Source organism: Pan troglodytes, chromosome 6 (genome assembly GCF_028858775.2).
Source record: "Pan troglodytes isolate AG18354 chromosome 6, NHGRI_mPanTro3-v2.0_pri, whole genome shotgun sequence".
In the NCBI taxonomy this organism is placed as follows: Eukaryota; Metazoa; Chordata; class Mammalia; order Primates; family Hominidae; genus Pan; species Pan troglodytes.
In genome coordinates this window covers 22,063,345-22,083,874 of record NC_072404.2, presented here as the reverse complement: position 1 = coordinate 22,083,874, position 20,530 = coordinate 22,063,345, and the positions used below count along the sequence as shown (strand labels likewise).

General features: G+C 35.8%; 1 protein-coding gene and 1 long non-coding RNA gene across 8 annotated transcripts in view; one reads left to right on the top strand and one right to left on the bottom strand.

The window, feature by feature from the left end:
- Positions 1 to 20,530, top strand: part of CRPPA (CDP-L-ribitol pyrophosphorylase A) — a 379,242-nt gene that overhangs the window by 136,355 nt on the left and 222,357 nt on the right. For all 6 annotated transcript variants that reach the window (XR_010158347.1, XM_003318327.5, XM_009452696.4 and 3 more), the window contains one exon: positions 6,711 to 6,808. Coding sequence is in view for 5 of the 6 variants with exons in the window: in XM_003318327.5 (XP_003318375.1) it covers positions 6,711 to 6,808 (98 nt within the window). In the remaining variant the exon portion in view is untranslated. The remainder of the gene's footprint in view (positions 1 to 6,710; positions 6,809 to 20,530) is intronic.
- The window catches only part of LOC134810408 (uncharacterized), a 60,292-nt gene continuing 54,085 nt past the window's right edge, over positions 14,324 to 20,530 (bottom strand). The window contains exons 4-7 of one of the 2 annotated variants that reach the window (XR_010158348.1): positions 19,968 to 20,043; positions 18,587 to 18,671; positions 15,643 to 16,058; positions 14,324 to 14,411 (exon numbers count right to left, since the gene is read on the bottom strand). This is a non-coding gene — a long non-coding RNA (uncharacterized LOC134810408). Of the gene's footprint in view, positions 14,412 to 14,805; positions 16,059 to 18,586; positions 18,672 to 19,967; positions 20,044 to 20,530 lie in introns of those variants that run through there. The other variant, XR_010158349.1, reaches the window with a different exon arrangement.

Genomic DNA, 20,530 nt, shown 5'->3' with positions numbered 1-20,530 from the left:
ACTCTGGGATTGAGGAGGTTAAATTAATTTATTGGGGCCCTGCTCTTATAGTTATATATTTTTTCTATTCTGAACTTCCAAACACATGGTACAAGTACAATCATTACTGTTTTTTTTGAGACAATCTTAATTGCCATCCACAATTAAGATTGTCAGTGCAGCATGCTTTTGAAATTATCAGTAGCAATTGCATAAAATGCTTCAGCCTAGATCCTAGTGGATAAACTAAGATGTCAACAATGAGAACGAGTGGGCATCTGTTTTAAAGCAAATCAGAGATGCAAACATGGGTGTATTACTCAAAATGTATATTCCATTGTCACATATGATTATGGCATGTTTGGTGAAATTTGAAACAAAGCCTTAGTGGGATGCAGTTGATATGGATTGTTTACCAAACCCTGAAATATTAAGACCATAAAAAAGAGATTAATTTGAAGTCAGAAACTGATCATATTTTGCACGGACAAAGTTATTTCAATTTATGTTCTTATTGAATGTATGTGTCCATAACAGCAATGATTCTGTCATCTATTAGGTGTTTTCTTGTAGCAGGCACTAGAAATAATTTTACACATTATCTAATCCTTATTAAAATCTCCAAGTGTAGTCTTTTACACACATCTCCTGCCTTCCTCTTATATATCTCTATTTTTAAAATGACAATATTTTATTATACTGAGGGATGAATCTTAAAATCATTGTACTAGTTGGAAAATTCACTAATAGCAGAGGTCACTTCTTATTCAATTTTGAGTGGACAATGCCTAACACACTGAAGGCATCAATAAATGAAAAGACTTTTCAAGTCCATCTCCTTGCCCTTGATTTGTCCTTTTACAGATGTGTGCTTCCTAATAATCTTTTAAAAAAGAAAAGAAAAGAAAATTTGACTCTGCATAGAAATCGTTCTTTGGTCTCTTCTCATTTCACACATGCAAAGTGCTGCCAAAGTATCAATATGCTACTTTCGGCATCTGTTCCAATATAGAAGTGAAATTGTTTAAAATTTTAAAAATTGTATTTCCCTCAATTTAACAAATATTATTGAATGCCTATCAAGTATTCTATATCTGTAGTTATTAAATATGTTGCCTTATTTAATATCACCTTTATAAATGTTAGAGATTGCTTAATTATAAAACCCAGTGAGACATGGAGATAAGAGTAGTATTCGTGTGGGTTTGGGTTTTTAAAATAGTTTTATATCAGAAATATCAAAGTCTCTGTGCAATGGGCGGCTGAATGCAGCTCTATCTCACTAAACTCACCATCCTCCTATTGCCACACAGAAGATTAAAGAAAACTGGAAAATTACCCCCAAAGTCATTCCATTTTAGGTAATAAGCTATAGTAGGATATGTATGTATCCTACTATATATAAACACACACACACACATATATAGTATATCTATAGATATATATATACACATAGATAGTATCATTTTTATATATATAGATCTACCTATCTATACCCATAGATACAGTATCATCTATATAGTGTCATATATATCATAGATGATATATATGTGATATATTAGTGAATCTAGGTAGATAAAAGGGAAGCTATTTGTGTTCTTGTATCTTTTAAGTTGGGAAGTTATTAAATAACTTTCATAACATATAAAATACATATATGATACAATATAGATATGAATAGGTAGATCTCTATAGATAGTATCATTTATATATATATAGTAGATCAGTAGATCCTATTTATACATATATAAAATATAAATGTTGTATCATATATAGAAACCATATTTATAAAGGTTCTATATATGATAGACCCTTTTGTAATCCCCACATCATAAAAAATCAGTGCAATAGCTAAGCAGAGGTTTTTAATCTGGCTATACATCAGAATCACTTTTGGACAAAAATATAGGCTAGTATCTTGTTTGATGTGCACTAGGCATATGTATTTGAAAATATGAAAGGAAAACAAGATATTTATGTTGATTCTGATGTGCAACCAGTTGAAATTGATGATGATTTTGTATGTAGTCTAATCTTTGAATGTAGACAGATTGAGAATTTATCAGTAGTAGTAAAGGACGTATTGATTGGGTCCATAGACACTGTAAGAAATTGGCCTGTCAGATGCAGACCACTGTGGAATGCAAATAGCTGAGATTAGCTGACAATATAGAAACCAACACAATAACAGATCCACCATATTTCTTATGATGTTATTTTACCTCGAATCTACATCCTTATGTTTTGCTCACTTAAGAGAGGTGAACTTTAAAGTCTGCTATTAATATAGCTTCACATATTTTTTCTTAATTTTTGTTTTTAGGAGAGGGTGCTTTTTTATTTTAATAACTTTCAAACTTAAAAGATACAGGAATAACACAAATAGCTTCCCTGTCTTTTACCTACCTTGTTGTTTACATTTTGCCTCATTTACTTTATCATTTCTGTGCATGTACTCCCTTCTCACCTTTTCCGTCACCCTTTCTTCTCCTTCTCCTCCTCCATCTCTTGACCTGTAGCATTGTGAACTACTTAATGGGGTGGTGTTTAAACCACCAAATTTATAGTAATTTGTTACACAGCATTCTAATAAAAACAATAAAATTCTACATAATCCATAGAGGAAATAAGAAACCACAATAGAAATTAGATGTTTCTAATAATGTGATTCTAAATGAAAGCAAGTGAAAAGGAATGAAATATTTTAAACTAAATGTGAAGTCATTTAAATTGAGTGAAAATATGACAATGTTTGAGATACAGCTAAAACTGTTATTAGAGGAAAATTTAGAGCCTTAAATATAAATAGTAGAAAAAAGGAAGAGAGTCAGCAACTTAAACATTTTTAAAAAGAGAAGCAGCAAACAAAACTCAAAAGATAGTGGAAGGAAGAAAATACTGAAGAAAATGTTAAGAACTCATAAACTAGAAAAGAAACATATAAGACAGAATCAATCATGATTTCCTTGGATGACAGTAATAAAACTGGTAAGACCTTGGCAAGAGTGATTATGAAAAATAATCAGTATCAGAAATGAAAAAGAATCAATACAATTGTACAGATATTAAGATGTTACGAACAACGTTATGCTACTGTTAATAAGAATTTAGATGAAATGAACACATTCTTAGGGAAATACACCTTACTAACCTGAGACAGAAAATAGAGAATGTGAATAATCATTCATCCATTTAAGATACTGAATTTTTATTAAAAGCTCTCCCACAAAGAAGCAGTTGGCTTTTACCAGTGAATTCTACAAAACCACTCAAAAGAAGACATGACACCAATTTTGCACACTTTCTAGAGAGTAGGAAAAACACTTAACAACTCATTATGTGCGAATAGTATAATTATTTAATGACAATATGACAGGGCCTTATAAGTAAGTAGAATTACAGGCTAACTTTTTTTTCCATGAGCATAGAGCCAATATTTGAAATTTTTCATTATCAGATAAAATTATAGATTGGAAAGAAATAAAACTTTATCACTCATCAGCATGTTTGTATATACCAAGAAGTTAAAATCTATAAAACATCAGTTTATAAGTAAATGTAGCAAGGTTACTGACTATACAAGGTCTGTATCAAAATGTATTTTTATACATAACAACAAATAGGAAATTAAAAATCAATTTATAGTGGTGTCAACAAACAAGAATAAATCTAACAAAAGATGAAAGGGGTCTGCATTGGGAACTACAAAGCACTATTGAAACAAAGACTTCAGGGCACAGGGGACAAATCATGTTCATTTGGAAGGCTTGTTATTTTAAAGATGTCATTTCTATACCAAACTCAACAGATGTTTTTGTGGAAATGATGGTAAAAATTTATGTGGCAATGAAAGACTCCTAAACAACAAATGTGTTCTATTTAGGGTAACTGAAACATGGCATAGGATAAATTCCAAATAGATTTTTTTTTTCCCTTGAAACAGAGTCTCACTCTGTCGCTCAGGCTGGAGTGTAGTGGTGTGATCTTGGCTCACTGCAACCTCTACCCCCTGAGTTCAAGTGATTCTCCTGCCTCAGCCTCCTGCGTAGCTGGGACTACAGGAGTGCACCATCATGCCCGGCTAATTTTTGTATTTTTAATAGAGGTGGGGTTTCACCATGTTGCCCAGGCTGGTCTTGAAATCCTGACCTCATGTGATCTTCCACCTTGGCCTCCTGAAGTGCTGGAATTACAGGCGTGAGCCACTGTGCCTGTCCAGCAAATAGATTTTGAATTCATTTTTTAAAAATATTTCATTTTTGTAAGTTGGTAGTAGTATATCACTTTGATTACTGTACGCATGTTGGGTAGCGCTTAGAATTTTATAAAGAGGGATATATGATGAAACAAGGCAAGGAAAACCTACATATGCTGTTTTGTATTTAAAAATTATTCTTAATGTTATGCATTATTTTACAAATTTATATAAATGTTTGTGGCACCATCACATTAATTGTTGCATTTGCAGATTACTTTGTACATTAAATTTCTTGATTGTCCTAATGTTTTCATGAGGAGCTTTCAGAAATAAAACTGTTGGGGCCTTAGCCTAAGACATTACAAAGCCCAGATTTCTCTAAACATGTAATTTCATGATGTATAAGTTTGGGTTAACTTTGTTTTCAAAAGCCACTGCTTTTATGAGTTAACTTCTAAATGAAAGCCCTAGGACACTCTGGTGTCCAAGACAGCAAGGGATCCATTTGATTTGATCTCACAAAGTATCCCACTTTAGAACTCACTACTAAATCATTTTATGTCTTTTGACATGGTTTGGCTGTGTCCCCACCCAAATCTCATCTTGAATTCTCATATGTTGTGGGAGGGACCCAGTGGGAGGTAATTGAATCATGGGGGCAGGTCTTTCCCATGCTGTTCTCATGATAGTGAGTAAGTCTCGTGAGATCTGATAGTTTTTAAAAGGGGAGTTTCCCTGCACAAGCTCTCTTCTCTTCCTTGCACAAGCAGACGCATGTCTGCTGTCATGTGAGATGTGCCTTTCACCTTCTGCCATGATTGTGAGGCCTCCCCAGCCACATGGAACTGTAAGTCCAATAAAATTCTTTCTTTTGTAAATTGCCCACTCTCTGGTATATCTTTATCAGGAGTGTGAAAACAAACTAATATAGCTTTCAAGTAATTCTCTTGGTTGTTGGTCACACTATGTTTGTGTGACTACCTACCTCAATACACATTAAAATGTTGTTTCTTTCTTATCATTTCTGATTGTTTGCAAAGCTCCTTTCTCCCACTCCTAAGCAAAATCTATTCCCCTTTCAAGAGTGAGCTCCTAGCTCATTGTATTATAGAGTTATCTGATCTTGTCTCCAGTTTCTCTCTCCACAATGATGTTCTGTAGCATTTACTGTCTAAAACATTCATTTGTGTTTTTAATTATGTTGACTTTTATTAGCACCACGTAACTTAGAATTACAGGCTTATTTTTTTGGATTTGAATCCTTTTTCTACTACTCATGTCCCTGTGGTCTTGGGCAAATTACTTCTCTGAATTCAAGCTTCCTGAATCTGTTACATAGATTCAGAATGATACTGATCTTGTAGGGTCATCATGAGGATTAGTATTCATATATACCATATAGCTCCTGGAATACATAATATTCTTGTTAAGTAGGAGGTAGTAATAGCAGTGCTATTAACTGGTGGTATTATTTTCAATAACCTATTCTCCCTAGCTTTGCTTGAAATAATTATTAGCTATTGCTACATCAGTGATTTATATGGACCATATTTTACAGAGTTGCTCAGGTAAGAAGCAGTTGGGTCAAAAGTTAATCAAACATACTTTTGATTCAGGAATCCTATCTTAAAATTAGGCTTTGTTTTCTTTATCCATGATATAATGCTATGTAATGGCTCTTTAAGTGGCAGCTATATAGGCAATTTCCATACAGGATGCCTGAAACTTTGAAGAACTGCTGTTAATTATAAGACAGAAAGATGTGGATTAAGAAAAATTCTACTCAGATTTCAGCTCATGGTTGAACTTTGTATCATGATAACAAGAGGTCAAGTTACCTTGAATCAGGGTACCTTCTGATTTGCCTGCTGTAGAGGAGGACTTCATATCTTTTGGAAGAATGCATCCAGGGTTTCCAGAGGTGACTATCACTGTGTTACATAGTTTATAAATTTTAAATCAGACCATCTCAAGTCTTTCAGATGTGAAGAAAATTCTTTCAGTTGTTTTTACTTGTTAGTGCAATAGTCAAAACAGGAACTTAATTGTACTGAATTGAAAATCTAGAGGAATGTCAAGGAACACGATGTACTTAACCAAGGCACTGGATGGCACATTGAATCTGTGCACAGGAGATAACCTATGGCCTAAAGAGTGAATCTGTTTAAGAAGTGGAAATCTGTTAGGTTCTGGGAGACTCCTTATAAACATGGAAAGATTGAATTGTTGAACTTCAAATGGTTGTCACCTCTGCTCCCTTCCGAATGCATCCTAAAATATCTTATTTCTGTTAGTTGCACAATGGCTGGTTCTTCACCCACAAAGTGTTCAATGGATAGGTTTATGGACTTGGGTAGTAAAGTGAATCAAGGCCATCTCAGTGTGTACACACATTACTCCACTTGGCCTGAAATCAAAACCTCCCTATTCTTAGTCAACAGCTAAGAACATCAGGTAAGTTTATGTTTCAGCATCCTAGGGCCTTGTTACATGTTTTGTTTGAAACTTAAAACTTTTTTTTTTTTAATTTCAGAGAGAATTTCCCAAGAGATTTGTGTAGTTATGGATACAGAAGAAGATAACAAACATGTAGGTCATCTTCTTGAAGAAGTGCTGAAAAGTGAATTAAATGTAAGTATTCAAAGACTGAGTTTGATAAACTTTGATTGCCAAAAACTTTTATAGTATAAAGATACCTTTCTTGGAAAAAAAAAACATAAAAATCCCTTAATCATAATGTTCTTATTATTTTGCCTCAATGAGATCCTTTGGTCTGCCAGCACTTAGGATCTGAAACATACTCCATCCCCCTTTTCATTCCTTTTGTGGATTTTTTTCCAGTGTCCATGTGTGACGACCTTTAGGAAGCCCTGCCTGATGCCTGCATTCCCCAGCATAAGGCTGAGACTTGTCTTAAGAGGCATAGTGGCCAGCACATGCTAGATGCTTAGTAAAGTTTGTAGACTCTATGAAGATTAGAGAGATTATGAAGAGGGAGGGGGAAATAAGAGACATGGTGACAAAAGGTGAAATAATCATGATATTGGAAAAGCGAGTAAATGTGAAGTGACCAACTTCCTAGTTAAACTCATATCTAATATTAGGGCTAGGCAAATAGAAGATGCAATAAGTGTGAGGGTGTCTATAGGAACTCTTTATAATTTTACCAGCAAGCACTGCCATTAATCATTTTTATGACAACTTTCAAGTATTTTCTTTGCCACACTTATTTTTGTACATTTTAATTAATTTCTGTTTTCATTAAAATATATAACTTCGAATCCGAGTTTATGTTCAATATGTGATGACCTTTTCACAACGTACATAATTCTCATCAAAAGTAGAGGGTAAAAGTTGATTTTAGCTGTGTAATTTTTTTTTTTTTTTTGAGATGGAGTCTCACTCTGTTGCCAAGCTGGGGTATAGTGGTGCGATCTCAGCTCACTGCAACCTCCACCTTCTGGGTTCAAGTGATTCTCCTGCCTCAGCCTCCACCATGCCCATTAGCTGTGTAATTTTATCATGATAGCACAGTTGGAAAGAGAACAGGCTCTGATATCAGACTGCTTGCACTTTGGATGTCAGCTCTGTTTCCTAATTTCCTTATCTGTAAATTGAAACTGTTAATAACATCTATGTTCTAAAGTTGCTGGGTGAGTTGAATAAAATGAATATATTTAAAGTGCTTAGAGAAGCATCTGGCATGCAGTACGTTTTCAATGGATTTGAACTATAATTAAACTTTCAATGATAAGTTGGCAGAGTGGTGTGACAGTATTAGAGAGTACAGACTGTTAGTTCCCATACTTCAGTGCAGTACTGGATACATGAGTTGTTAAAATTAACAAATTAACCAGTGTCTTCTACCTCCTCCTTTCTAAAGAATCTAATTTGAATTAGTATGCTTTAATTTAAAGTTTATAGCTGAAAGATGACAGTGAACTTTCTTACTGTATATATTCTTACATTCATGTCATTACCTATTATCTCCCTCAAACAATTGTTTATTCTTAGTCATATAAGTAAATATATATGTGATAGCCACTACAATCCTTATGTTGATACCTTAAAAATCATTTTGGTTTTCTGGAACTAATCCTCCAATAGATGCTCTAGTGAGGGCTCATGGGCACAGTATTCCCAAGTTCTTCGATGTGAATAAAATTATTCTTTTGCTCAAAATCTTCAAGGTGGTTTTGGCTAGATTAAAAGCAATCTTAATTCAGTAATTTTTTGTTGAGTATCTTCGATATGCCAATCTATTTTCTTTTGTCATAAAGTGTTTTGGTCAAGTGTGATGAAAATCTGACTTTCTTTGTCTTATAAGTGATTTAGTCTATTTGCCTGGATGCTCAAATCTTTGCCTTTAAAGTCCATTTGTTTTACTACAGTTTTCTTAATTATAGTCATTTTGGCTGATATTGCTAGGTACATAGTGGATTCTTCTGTGTAGTTTCTAATCTTTTTATTTGACATTATTTCTTTAGTTTTTTTCTGTTTGGTTACTTCAGTTTTCTTCAGAGATTCCTGTTGGATGAAGCTTACATGTTCTTTGGCCATCCACAGCTATTACATTCTCCTGAGTTTTTCTAATCTCTTAATTTCTTTTTAATTTTCTTACTTCCCGTCTTTTATTTCTGTTCAGTCATTACCTTTTGTGTTTGTTCTAATTTAGTCTTCATTTCTGAAATATTTTTTAAATTTTCTCTCTTCTCATCACCTTGTTTCTAAGTTATTCCAAGTCTGACTTTTATAGTTCTGTCATTTTCTTAATTTCTTTTAGCTTATTAAATATTGGGTTACAGTCTTCATTTATTTTATGACTGGGTCTTTCTGATGTGCATGTGTTTCTGTAGGTACATTATTTTGCTCTTTAGTCTTTTTTTTTCTTTCTTTCTGTCATTCATATATATATATTTTTTGTTTGTTTTTGTTTTTGTTTTTTTCCGAGACAGGGTCTTGGTACTATCATGGCTCATTGCAGCCTTGGCCTTGGCCTGCTGGGCTCAAGCGATCCTCCCATCTCATCTTCCTGAGTAGCTGGGACCACAGGCACACACTGCAATGCCCAGCTAATTTTTTTTTCCTTTTTGTAGAGACAGGAGTCTCCACATGTTGCCCAGGCTGGTCTCAAACTCCTGGCCGCAAGTGATCCTCTCACATTGGCCTCCCAAAGGGCAGAAATACAGGCATGACCATTGCACCTAGCCCTATTGTTCCTTTTTAAGTAGAAGAGTTTTATCTAGTTTTAGGAGGAAGGGATGAGTCAAAATAACACCTCCGTGGCCTTCCTTTGCCTGTACTTTCTCTTTCCTTTATTCCTAGTGCACCTCCCTTGGTCCATCTAGACTTCTCATGCTGGTGCTTTAACATACTACGGTGCTTCTGTTTATTGGTTTTGAATGTGCTTTGGACCCAGACCCCCAGTTATCCCTAGCAGAGAACGTTCATGTTGCTTCCTTGTTTTCAACTTTGAATTAAAGCCTACAAAGGCTTCTCCTAGTTTCTGTTGCTATTCCCAGAATGGAATGGCCTGCTAAGGTATCCAGAAAGTATCTGATGATGATTTTGCTGTTTTCTGTCTTTCTTGGTTTACTCCCATTTTTTTCTACAGTTTCTTAAACTGTGTGTGTCTTTATATGTGCTGCCAATTTATCCCTACCCACTAATATTATTTTTTTTGGACACTGTCTCACTCAGTTGCCCAGGCTGGAGTGCAGTGGCGTGGTCTCAGCTCACCAAAACCTCCGCCTCCCAGGTTCAAATGATTCTCGTGCCTCAGCCTCCCAAATATTGGTTTTATAGTAGATAATGTCTATAGGTTTTTGGCTTTGATATCCTCCTTGCTTTTTCTGTTTTTATGAAGGGTCTGCAGAGATTCAAAGACTAAAATCATATTTCTAGGTTTCCAGAATCTTTCTCCCCTTTATTGTTCGTGTGCTCTCCTGGCCATTTATAATTTTTAAAGATCACTTAAATTTCTCTTTTAATTTCAAGTATCTAATTCGTCTATAAATATAGACAGACATGGCAAATTTGGAATTTTTAAAAAATTAGGTTTGGCTTGAAGTTAGGGATTTCCTTCATATAATAAAACTAAGAAGTATTCATATATTCAAAAGTAAGAAAATCACCATTCCTCAAAAATTTCTTAATTTAATATCTTCCTTTTTGGAGATAAATTAGACTTTTTATTTATTTTTAATGAGGAGCTAATGTAGAACTTCTAAAACTGAACTTTGGGTGTCCTGTTATTTTACTCAGAGAATCTTGGTTCACCTTGAAAGGAGATATGGTTCCTGCTAAGCCTTCCCTGGCTTCTAAATTTGGTTAAAAAGAATTAAAAGTTTAAAAACCTGTTATGCCACACAAACTTAAGAGAATGCTTTCTCTTAGAAACAGCCACAACAGGCCGGGTGTGGTGGCTCACGTCTGTAATCCCAGCGATTTGGGATCCGAGGTGGGCGGATCATGAAGTCAGGAGATCGAGACCATCCTGGCTAACACGGTGAAACCTGTCTCTACTAAAAATACAAAAACTTAGTTGGGCGTGGTGGTGGGCATCTGTAGTCCCAGCTACTCGGGAGGCTGAGGCAGGAGAATGTCGTGAACCCGGGAGGCGGAGGTTGCAGTGAGCCGAGATCGCGCCGCTGCCCTCCAGCCTGGGCGACAGAGCGAGACTCCGTCTCAAAAACAAAACAAAACAAAAACAAAAACAGCCACAACACTGATTATGGAGTGTCAGGAGTAGTACTGAAATGGGTAGTTCCCCTGGCCCCTTCGCAGGACTGGCTAAGGGGTTGGCTCATTTACTCAGCCCACAGCTCTCCACCTCTCATGGGACAGGGAGCATGCAGGTGAGCGGGTACAGGGGCCAGGACAAGTCCTTCTGGGCGCGATGGCAGGAATAGAACTTCATGCGGCTCCATGGCAGCATCTAGCAGGGTATCCATGACCCCTGAAGCCCCAGAGGACGTGTGTTACATTGTGCTCTTTTACCTTTGCTGTCTACAAACAGCTTAAGTGTTTAACAGCTCAGTGGAGGGTAGGATGACAACCTTTTGCACCAGCCCTCTTGGTACCAGAGTTCCTGTTCGGCGTCCGGGAGGAATCAGGCTGCATCAGTTAATTGAAGGGTGGTGAATGTGGAGGATTTTACTGACGAGTGGAAGTGGCTTTCAGTAGGATGGGGTGCTGGAAAGGGGATGGAGTGGAAAGGTGGTCTTCCCCTGGAGTTTGGCTGTCCCCTGCTGAACTCTTCTCTGTGGTCCTACCGTCAAGCTGTCCTTCTGAAGTCCCACCTTCAAGCTGTCCCTCTGAAGTCAAACTGCTTCTCTTTGACAGCTGCTGCTTCTCTTCTGGCCTCTGCTGTTCCACTCTGCTGCCCCTCTGCCATCACTCTGCTAGTGGAGCTTGGGGTTTTTTATGGGTACAAGATGGGAGGCAGGGAGGGCCAAAAAGCAGCATTTGAGTGGGAAAACAGGAATGCATGTTCTCACTTTGGGCCACAGTACCCAGGCCTAAGGGTGTGGCCCTCACCAGGGACTGTCCTCTTCTACCCGGGATTTCCCTGTCTCCTGTTTGTATCAGTACTATGCAGTTCTTTTCTCTTTAAAATAACCCTTTGATGGGGGGAGGGGGGAGGGATAGCATTAGGAGATATACCTAATGCTAAATGACGAGTTAATGGGTGCAGCACACCAGCATGGCACATGTATACATATGTAACTAACCTGCACATTGTGCACATGTACCCTAAAATTTAAAGTATAATAATAATATAATTTAAAAAAAGCGACAAAGGATATGAATAGACATTCTTCCAAACAAGATATATAAATGGAAAAAAAATAACCCTATGATTTCCCCCTTTATTTTACATATGGAAATAGGGAACCTTGCAGTTTGATTTGCCTGAGATCATGTAAATAGTGAATATAGATGCTAGTTGATTCAAAATGGTCTCTACTAATTAATATTCTTCTAAGGAAAGGTGAGATAAAAGACTGAGATTTTTAAGTTTGACAAAGGGCTAATACCTAATGTCTGAAAGACATCCCCTTAGGAAAGGATTTATGTAGTTTTATATACTTTTTCCCTTCGCTTATAAAGGTAAATTTATCTCATGACATTTTTCAGCTTATAACTTACAAACACAAAATGCAACGTATTCTAACATTTTCACCTCTCAAAGCTTTCATCCTGCTTTGAAAGGAATGTGTAAAAAGGATGAAGTCACCACTATTGAAATCCTGGCATCTGTAGGGCAGATCAGTGTGGGTGTGGAGCTGCTCAACACATAATGGGAGGATTGTTTTGTTAACATGAAAAGAAAAAATGTTTTCCTTTGAAATTAAGGGAAAAGATTGGGTATGTTTATTGTAATTATCTGTACTAGAATTTTGCAACATACCTTACAGGTGAACCAAACATCTAACTTTAATGATACCCACCAAATACCTGGAAGAGGTTGTTAAAAAGTTAAGTAAAGAGCTAACTTGGGGAGAGGCACCTCTCCTACTCCCCCCATTCACAGGCACTTTTTACTAATTCTTAAAGGACAAGGCTTTGCTATCAGTCTTGCTATTTTCCTCCTCCGTTTTTCTCAGCAATTTGAAGTATTTCACAGACCTTACCAGCTTTGAAGATAGAGCCCTCCAGAGATAGATCAGGGTGGTAGACAGTTTTAAAGGGACCTCTCTCACTTCTTCCCAGTTTTCAGTAAATATCCAAAAATAGTTTATACTATATACTGAACTGAAGGTAGTAAGGAATTTATAAGTAGGACGATATGATTAGTCTTTTATTCCTAAATTCTCTAGTTTATTTACCAAATAATAAATACCTGTCATGATATAGTCACTAGATATAGGGAGTTGAACTGAGCAAGTATGATTTCCTATTTCCAAGGAGCATATTGTCCAGTTGGGGATAAAAAGTAAATGAATGCAAATTAAAATGTCAAATTGTGATGAATATTCTAAGGAAAACATAACTGTGCTTATATAAGAGAGCCAGAGAAAGTGACTTAGATTGGGAGTGGAAGGCAGTAAGTGAAATCTCTTGGCAGATGTGGTATTTAACTTAAGTCTTTAAGGGTAATAAATAATTATCTATTTAAAGAACAAACCAGAAGTAACAGTATGTGAAAGGCACATAAAGAGCTTCACTGGGGCACAGAAAGAAAGCATCTGTGGTTGGAGATGCAAATGGAGTGGAAGTGGGAGTAGCAAGAGACAAGGAAAGAGCCTTGTAGGCTTTTTATGTTGAGTTTACCACTTCTACTGTTACCGTTGCTACTATTATCATTTATATATTGTTTTAAGGGGAAAATGAAGTGAGAGAAGACTTTATTTGAAAATGACATGATCCAGTTTACCTTTACAAGAAGATTATGGTGGCTGCTCCTCTTAAAAGTACAGTTCTACAGAGGAAACCTCTGCAGTATTTGTTTTCATACATCACATTACCTCTAAATGCATATAAGCGTGTTCAACCCAATATTCATTCCTGTAATAAAAGAATGGGACTCCTAAAGAATGCTGATCTATACTCTGAACAAACAGGGACTGTAGGGGCTTTTCATGTATTTTGCTTATCCACTCCTTCCTGTTTCCTGGAGGACGTAATGTAATTATTGTTTTGAGTAATCACAAATGACAAGCAGGGTGTAACTGAAAATCATGTGTAAAGCATGCTTTGATTTTGTTGAGGCTGTTCTATGGTACTTAGTTTCTTTTTTTTTTTCCTTATGCCCTCAAGGTTGTGTCCAGTGTATGGAGCCATGCCTTTTGTTATAGACCTCAGTAAATTCACTGTATGACATATTAGTCAAACAAAACATCAAAACTAGCACATGCAATAAAGAAAAGCAGAGAGAACATAAACAGAGCAAATTAAGCCACAGCAGCATCCTAAGACCTATCCAAAACAGTTATTTTATGCTTATTTTGATACATATTATATTTTAGTGTGAATATACAGGATTTTCATTTGTTTGCACCTGAATACTGTATAGTTAATAACAATGAAATAACACTGGAAAGCTACTTTTTTCTCATGCGCCTCTAACTCTGAACAGCACCACATTTATGTGGTGCATGCATGTGTATACAAGAATATAGAAACTAGCCAAAAACCATCTCATTAAATCCATTTGGTTTATTTGGTATGTTAGCCAGATTTCCTGAGCAATTCTCCAGAGGTGGAAAGAAACTCCAAAATGATAGACCACCTAGTTGAAGAAGATGGTATGAATTATATTGATGTTGTATTAAATAAAATTAACAATTTATATTAATAACTGATTGTCATGGTTTTAAAATATTAATTGAGGGAGCTAGGATAATTTGCTTTAAATGCTATTTTCTCTATTTTTTTTCTTTGTGTATTTCACATATCTTCATCTTTTTAATTATTTATATTCTTGAAATACAGGAACATGTTGAAATATTACTCTTCCTAAAGGAACCAGTTGGTTAATCTGTAAAAATGGTCTTTTGCATCTTGTCCTCTTAGAAATGAGGTCATTGCTTACAAGTTCTGGACAACCATTATACTAAGCTTACAAAATAAAAACAGAAACCAGCCACCACCAATTTTTGGGCGTGTATTCATAAAGTCAAGTCTTAGCCTTTAACGCAGGAAATTTTTTGATTTTACACATAAAGTAAATATGTTTAGAAGGAAAATCCATATAAAAAGTTGACAAAGTTGTTTTTGTATGTAGATTATAGTTAACCTTCAACAATTGATTTTGAAGAATGTTGTATACTAAATTGCTTATGCTATTTAAATTGAGATGTAGTTTCAGAACTCAGTCATTTCACTTCATGTCATTAATTTTTTTTCTCCAGTTATAGGATACATGATGTTTGCAAAGCATCATTTTGTGCTTATGTTATCCCTAATAATTGAGTTTGGAAATGTATTTTATGTCAAGTATTTGTGTGTAGTATAATTTCACTTTACAGTGCCACAAAGTAGGTTATTCTGTTGTTCTAGTAGCTTTAGCTAAACAATGGTTCCAAGGTTTTGGTGGTTCTGGGAACACTGAATCAAATATACCACTTTGAGCTTATAACCACAGTACATTATCGTGTTATCTTGTTACTGGAAAACTTCTTTCCAAGGCCTACAACTTGTGTTAAAAAAAGTTTATCTTTCTCTCTTATGTTGGCACTGTATACCTTAAATGACTATTCAGTATATGAGGGTAAAAAAAAGTCTATACAGCTTGATCCGTCATTGAATCTACACCGACGTTTTTTGTCACAATGTTATTGCTGTTGTGGCTCAACATGTCTTGAAACGATTAGTCTTCTACCTCTTTTGCACTCTATTCTACTGGATTGCATGCCTTCTCTATTTGTCAATTTTATGTGTTAAGGCTTAGTTGATTACTCTTTCCATGAACTTGTCCCCAATCTTTTTTTTTTAGTTATTGGATCTCCTAAATTACTCACCAATAGTTGTGTCATTCTACATATCCTGCTTATTATTTATCCATTTGCGCATGTCTTTCACCGTCTCTTATCACTGATCCCTCACACAGTGCTGTGGAGATGGAAGGAGTCAGATAAATAGTTGTGGTTAAAGGTGAGAGCATGATGAACCAGCAAGCTTCTGGAGTACCTCTCTACCGGGCCAACAGCCAAATATGTTGCTGGAGATAAAGAGGTCGCCTCTGGGCATCCATCAATCATGGGAACAGTTGAGAAGAGTTTAAAACACAAAACTCAAGAAGTTCGAACTGATTTTCTAACCAGAAGAAAAAACTATGTTCACAAAAGGAGGCAAGAGAAGGTGCTGGCAGCAGATGTTGCAGAGATTAGATGAGCTGGAGTTAGCAACAGTGATGAAATTGGTGGTGAGCAGCCTTCTGTCAGGAAAGAAAGACAGTGCAGAAATGAGCACTGCAGAGGGGACCTTCTAGTGGAGTGAAGAAAATAAGCCATAAGCAATATTTTTTAAATGTATTCTGTAGACTCTACAGTAAGATTCTATATTACATATTTGAATCTATTTTTCTATATTGTCTAGAAATGTACTGTTTAAAAAATATTATATGGTATATACATAGTTCTGAAACAAGTCACATGATCAAGTTTTTGTTCAAAATGTAATTTATCCTTAGTATTTTAAAAATATTTTGAACCTCTAAGCTAAACAATGTGTATTCAACAGGCTACTAAGTCATAATGGGAAAGTTGTATGAGAGGGAAATTTTATGTATAAATACTGCAAGTATATTTCTCATACAAAAGGAATATACATTAATGAAAAATAGTTTGCTTATTACGTAGGGTTTGATGGCAGTTTTCAGGTTGAACAAATATTGGGATGGTGTCTGAATATTCCTTAAAAGACTATTGCATGATTTTCTTGGGATTACATGTGAAAGGACTCTTCGGTAAGCTATTCATACATATTATAGCTGATTTTAATTTTCTTTATTTTCTATCATTTTGTAAAAACCAGGTGGAAAATGGAGGTTGTTGAGAACCTTTTTAATATTTCTTATCTAGACATTTTGAAAACAATTGTCACATTTGCAGTACAATATCAATCATGTCATTTAAGTGATTGTCATTTTCTCATCACATGATTTTAATATGGAAACAGGCTGCAATTATACTTCTATATACAGTTGTCCCTCAATTTATATGGGGGTTCCAGGACCTACCTTTCTGCTCTACAAATACCACAATTTATGAGTGCTCTAATCCCTTACATAAAATGAAATAATGTTTACATATAACCTATATACATCTTCCTGTATATGTTAAATCATCTTTAGATTACATACAGTCCCTAATACAATATAAATGCTATATAGTTACACTGTATTTTTATAAATTTGTATTTTTATTGTTTAGTTTTGTTTTTCAAATGTTTTTGACCCATGCTCAAATCCTTAACTGTGGAACCAAGAGATTCTGGAGGCAGACTACATTTAGACAGAATCTTTATCACTTAGGAAAAATAAAAACTTTATGCATTTAAATTAAATTACGTTGTAAACTTAGCAAGAATTTGAAGGAAAAAAGTTGAATTAATGAATTGTTTAATTTTAGTCATTTATGTTTGCCATACCAATATATGTAACAAAGATAAAGGCAATGGCTTTGGCTCAGTAAGGTTGCAGTTTTCTTTCATTTGCTAGATGAGGACACACTCCTCAGTAAATATCTACTCAAAATGAGAGATGACTTTTAGATTAATGTGGATTCAAATGATAGAACCTTTTGCTGGCTCAAAGTGTGATCCAGGCATCAGTTATATCAGTATCAACTGTAAGCTTCTTAGAAATGTTTATTCTTAGCATTACCCCAAATCTAAAAGAATTAAAATCTGCATTTATAACAGGATTCTCAGAAATTCCCATAGACATTGAAATTCGAGAAATACACATCTAAAATTTATTTTGTTTTCCCATTAGGCTATAAACTTCTTAAGGGCAGAAACCTGTCTAGTCATTGACATGGTCTCAGTATACAATTTAGTGTCTGGCTTGTAGCTATCAATAAATATTGGTCAAATGAATGAAATTATATTAATCCATCAATGGCTAAGATACTCTGTTCTTTGTGACCTTGTTTTATTTTTAATTAAGACAGATAGGATTTGTTCGTTTTAACTTGCCAGTTCTCAGCTTGCAAATGTTTTATGCATTACTAATAAATATAAAGGGATCATATTACTGTTTATATCTTTTTCACATATCATTAGTGATTTCCACTAATAGGTACAGAACATGCCTGCCAAACATGATATATGAGTTAATGCCAGTCGTTTTCCATCTACTACACACTGTCTTTTAGTTATAGTATAATCTGTCATGAAAGCTCGACAGAAAGAAAAGCAGGGTGGTATTTTGCAGCTTTACAATTTGTGTTGATACTATCCAGCTTTGGATGTATAATAAAATGGGGCTGGACGCAGTGGCTCGTGCCTGTAATCCCAGAACTTTAGGAGGCCGAGGCGGGTGGATCACCTAAGGTCAGAGGTTCGAGCCAGCCTGGCCAATATGGTGAAAGCCCGATTCTACTAAAAATACAAAAATTAGCCACGCGTGGTGGTGAGCACCTGTAATCCCAGCTACTTGGGAGGCTGAGGCAGGAGAATTGCTTGAACCCAAGAGGCAGAGGTTGCAGCGAGCCAAGATGATACCACTGCACTCCAGCATGGGTGACAGAGCAAGACTCTGTCTTAAAAAAAAAAACAAAACAAAAAAAATACAAAAAAAAAACGGGAACCTTAAATTCTTTGTGTCAGGTGCTCAAGGTTTGTTAAATTTAGAGCTTGTCATTTGCCATTCCATGGTCCTTGTAGTGTTGCATTAGAACAATAGTTGGCTTTCAACATGAGTTTTAACAGTGAGAGAGGGATGCACAAAGGAAGACTTACCACAATAATGTCTTCTACCACCAACTGCTCAGCACACGTTTAATGCAGTGGGTCAGAAGCACTTGACATTACTTTGATATCAAATCTGAAGATTGAAATTGGAGGACACTTCTTAAATACTTTCTACACTAGCCAGGATCCAGAAACATCACAGTTAAGGGAATGTGTATACTGGCAATTAAGATTGCTAGTACTTAACTGACTTCCTCCAGAATACATGTTCCTCCCCAACACCCCTTCCCCCGGAGTTGACTTTGGGACATGTAGAATTACTCCTCTCTGGGTAAGGGTCTTGTGATGTCTGTGACAAGGTAATAGTACCTAGAGTAACACTGATGTCCAGTGTGCTTTAGAGGTTATGTATGTGGACCTGGGAGTTCCAACAGACCTGAGTCTGAGTGCTAGCCCCTTACTGGCTGTGTAATCTTAGATTATGCAAACTTTTGTGCCTGTGCTGCATTATCTATAACATGAGGATGATGATAATACCTGCCCGTGCATAGGTGTACTATGCAGTTTTAACAAGATAATTGTTGAAAGTATTTAGCATAGATTCTGGCAAGTTATAAAGCCTCAATAAATATATTAAATATAAAGAGATAATGGAGATATGTTTTAAAGGGTCCTCTAAAAGTGGAAGTTAAGAAGTGAGTAGTGTTATAACAGCAAGCATTTAATATAGCACTGTGCATTAGGTGACCCAAAACATGAATGCTACTGGGTCTTTACATATATTCAAAGATGAATGACTTGACAGTACACACATTAGACTTCAGACTTCCTAGAACAGTAGTTATTGGGAAAAGTCCTTGGACTCAGACAGAGGCAGTGTCCACTGCACTATGTAGCACTGCAAATGGATCTTCCAGGCTGAATGTTAGACTCCAGTCTTTGTGCTGTGACTTTTAAGTTGCATAGTGAGGGAAGCACCAGTCCTTTTCCTTGTGTGATAAGAGATAGGGATCCAATAGCAGTGCAATATCTCAGAACCTTGGTTATAGTACTATTCTGCCTACCCAGCATCTAGGATTGGGAGAGTATCAAACCTGCTTTAGTATGACCAGCTAGCTAGGGTTTAAGTCCTATGGTGGCAGGTCATGAAGTGGAAGGCCACTGGTATGATCCACCAGCTTACCATTCATGGTTAGCAGCCTGTAGCTTATATAACCTAGCCGACTGATAACCCAATTTATTTATTAGCTTACAACTCTACCAGGATTGACTTCCTTAAAGCCTTCTACGAGGACAAGCTATAGAGAAGACATCTTGGAAAAGTTAACTCTTACCCTTCACATATTAGCTTAGCCAATCCTCATATGAATTCTATGATGTACTCATTTTACTGAGGAGTAAACTGAGCCACAGGACTTATGTAACTTACCCAAAGTCACACAGCAACGACGTTCTGGAGATAGATTCAAACCCAGGGATCTTGGTACCAGAGTCCATGGTTTTTACTACACACATGCACACACATACAAAAAGAAAAGCTTAAAAGCTTATTCAAAGAAATAGTAAATGCTGAATGCTAGAAAGGCAAAAAGGGATAATTGTTGGCATGTTCACAGAGTAGAAAGAAAATACATCTCTCTAAAAGTCACTTGTTTATACCTATATTAGCGCCATTGTTTGAATGGTAGAGAGGCTAGAAGTTGGAAGATTCAGACTCACAGATGACCCAGCCAACGTTTTCTGTAAAAAGATGATTGACTTTTCAGAAACACATATTTGAACCCTCTGACTCATGGGAATTGAACCAAAACCTTTCAGCCTTAGTTAGGCCTTAATGCTTTTTGAGATGAAAACTTTTTTGACAATCCATCTTTATTCCTAATATCCATGCTTTATATAGTATTAATATTGTGAATACACAGATGTTTGCATTTAGTTGATGGTAAATCTTTCCTAAACTCTTATTTGTTAGGATGTAAGGAAAGTTTGATT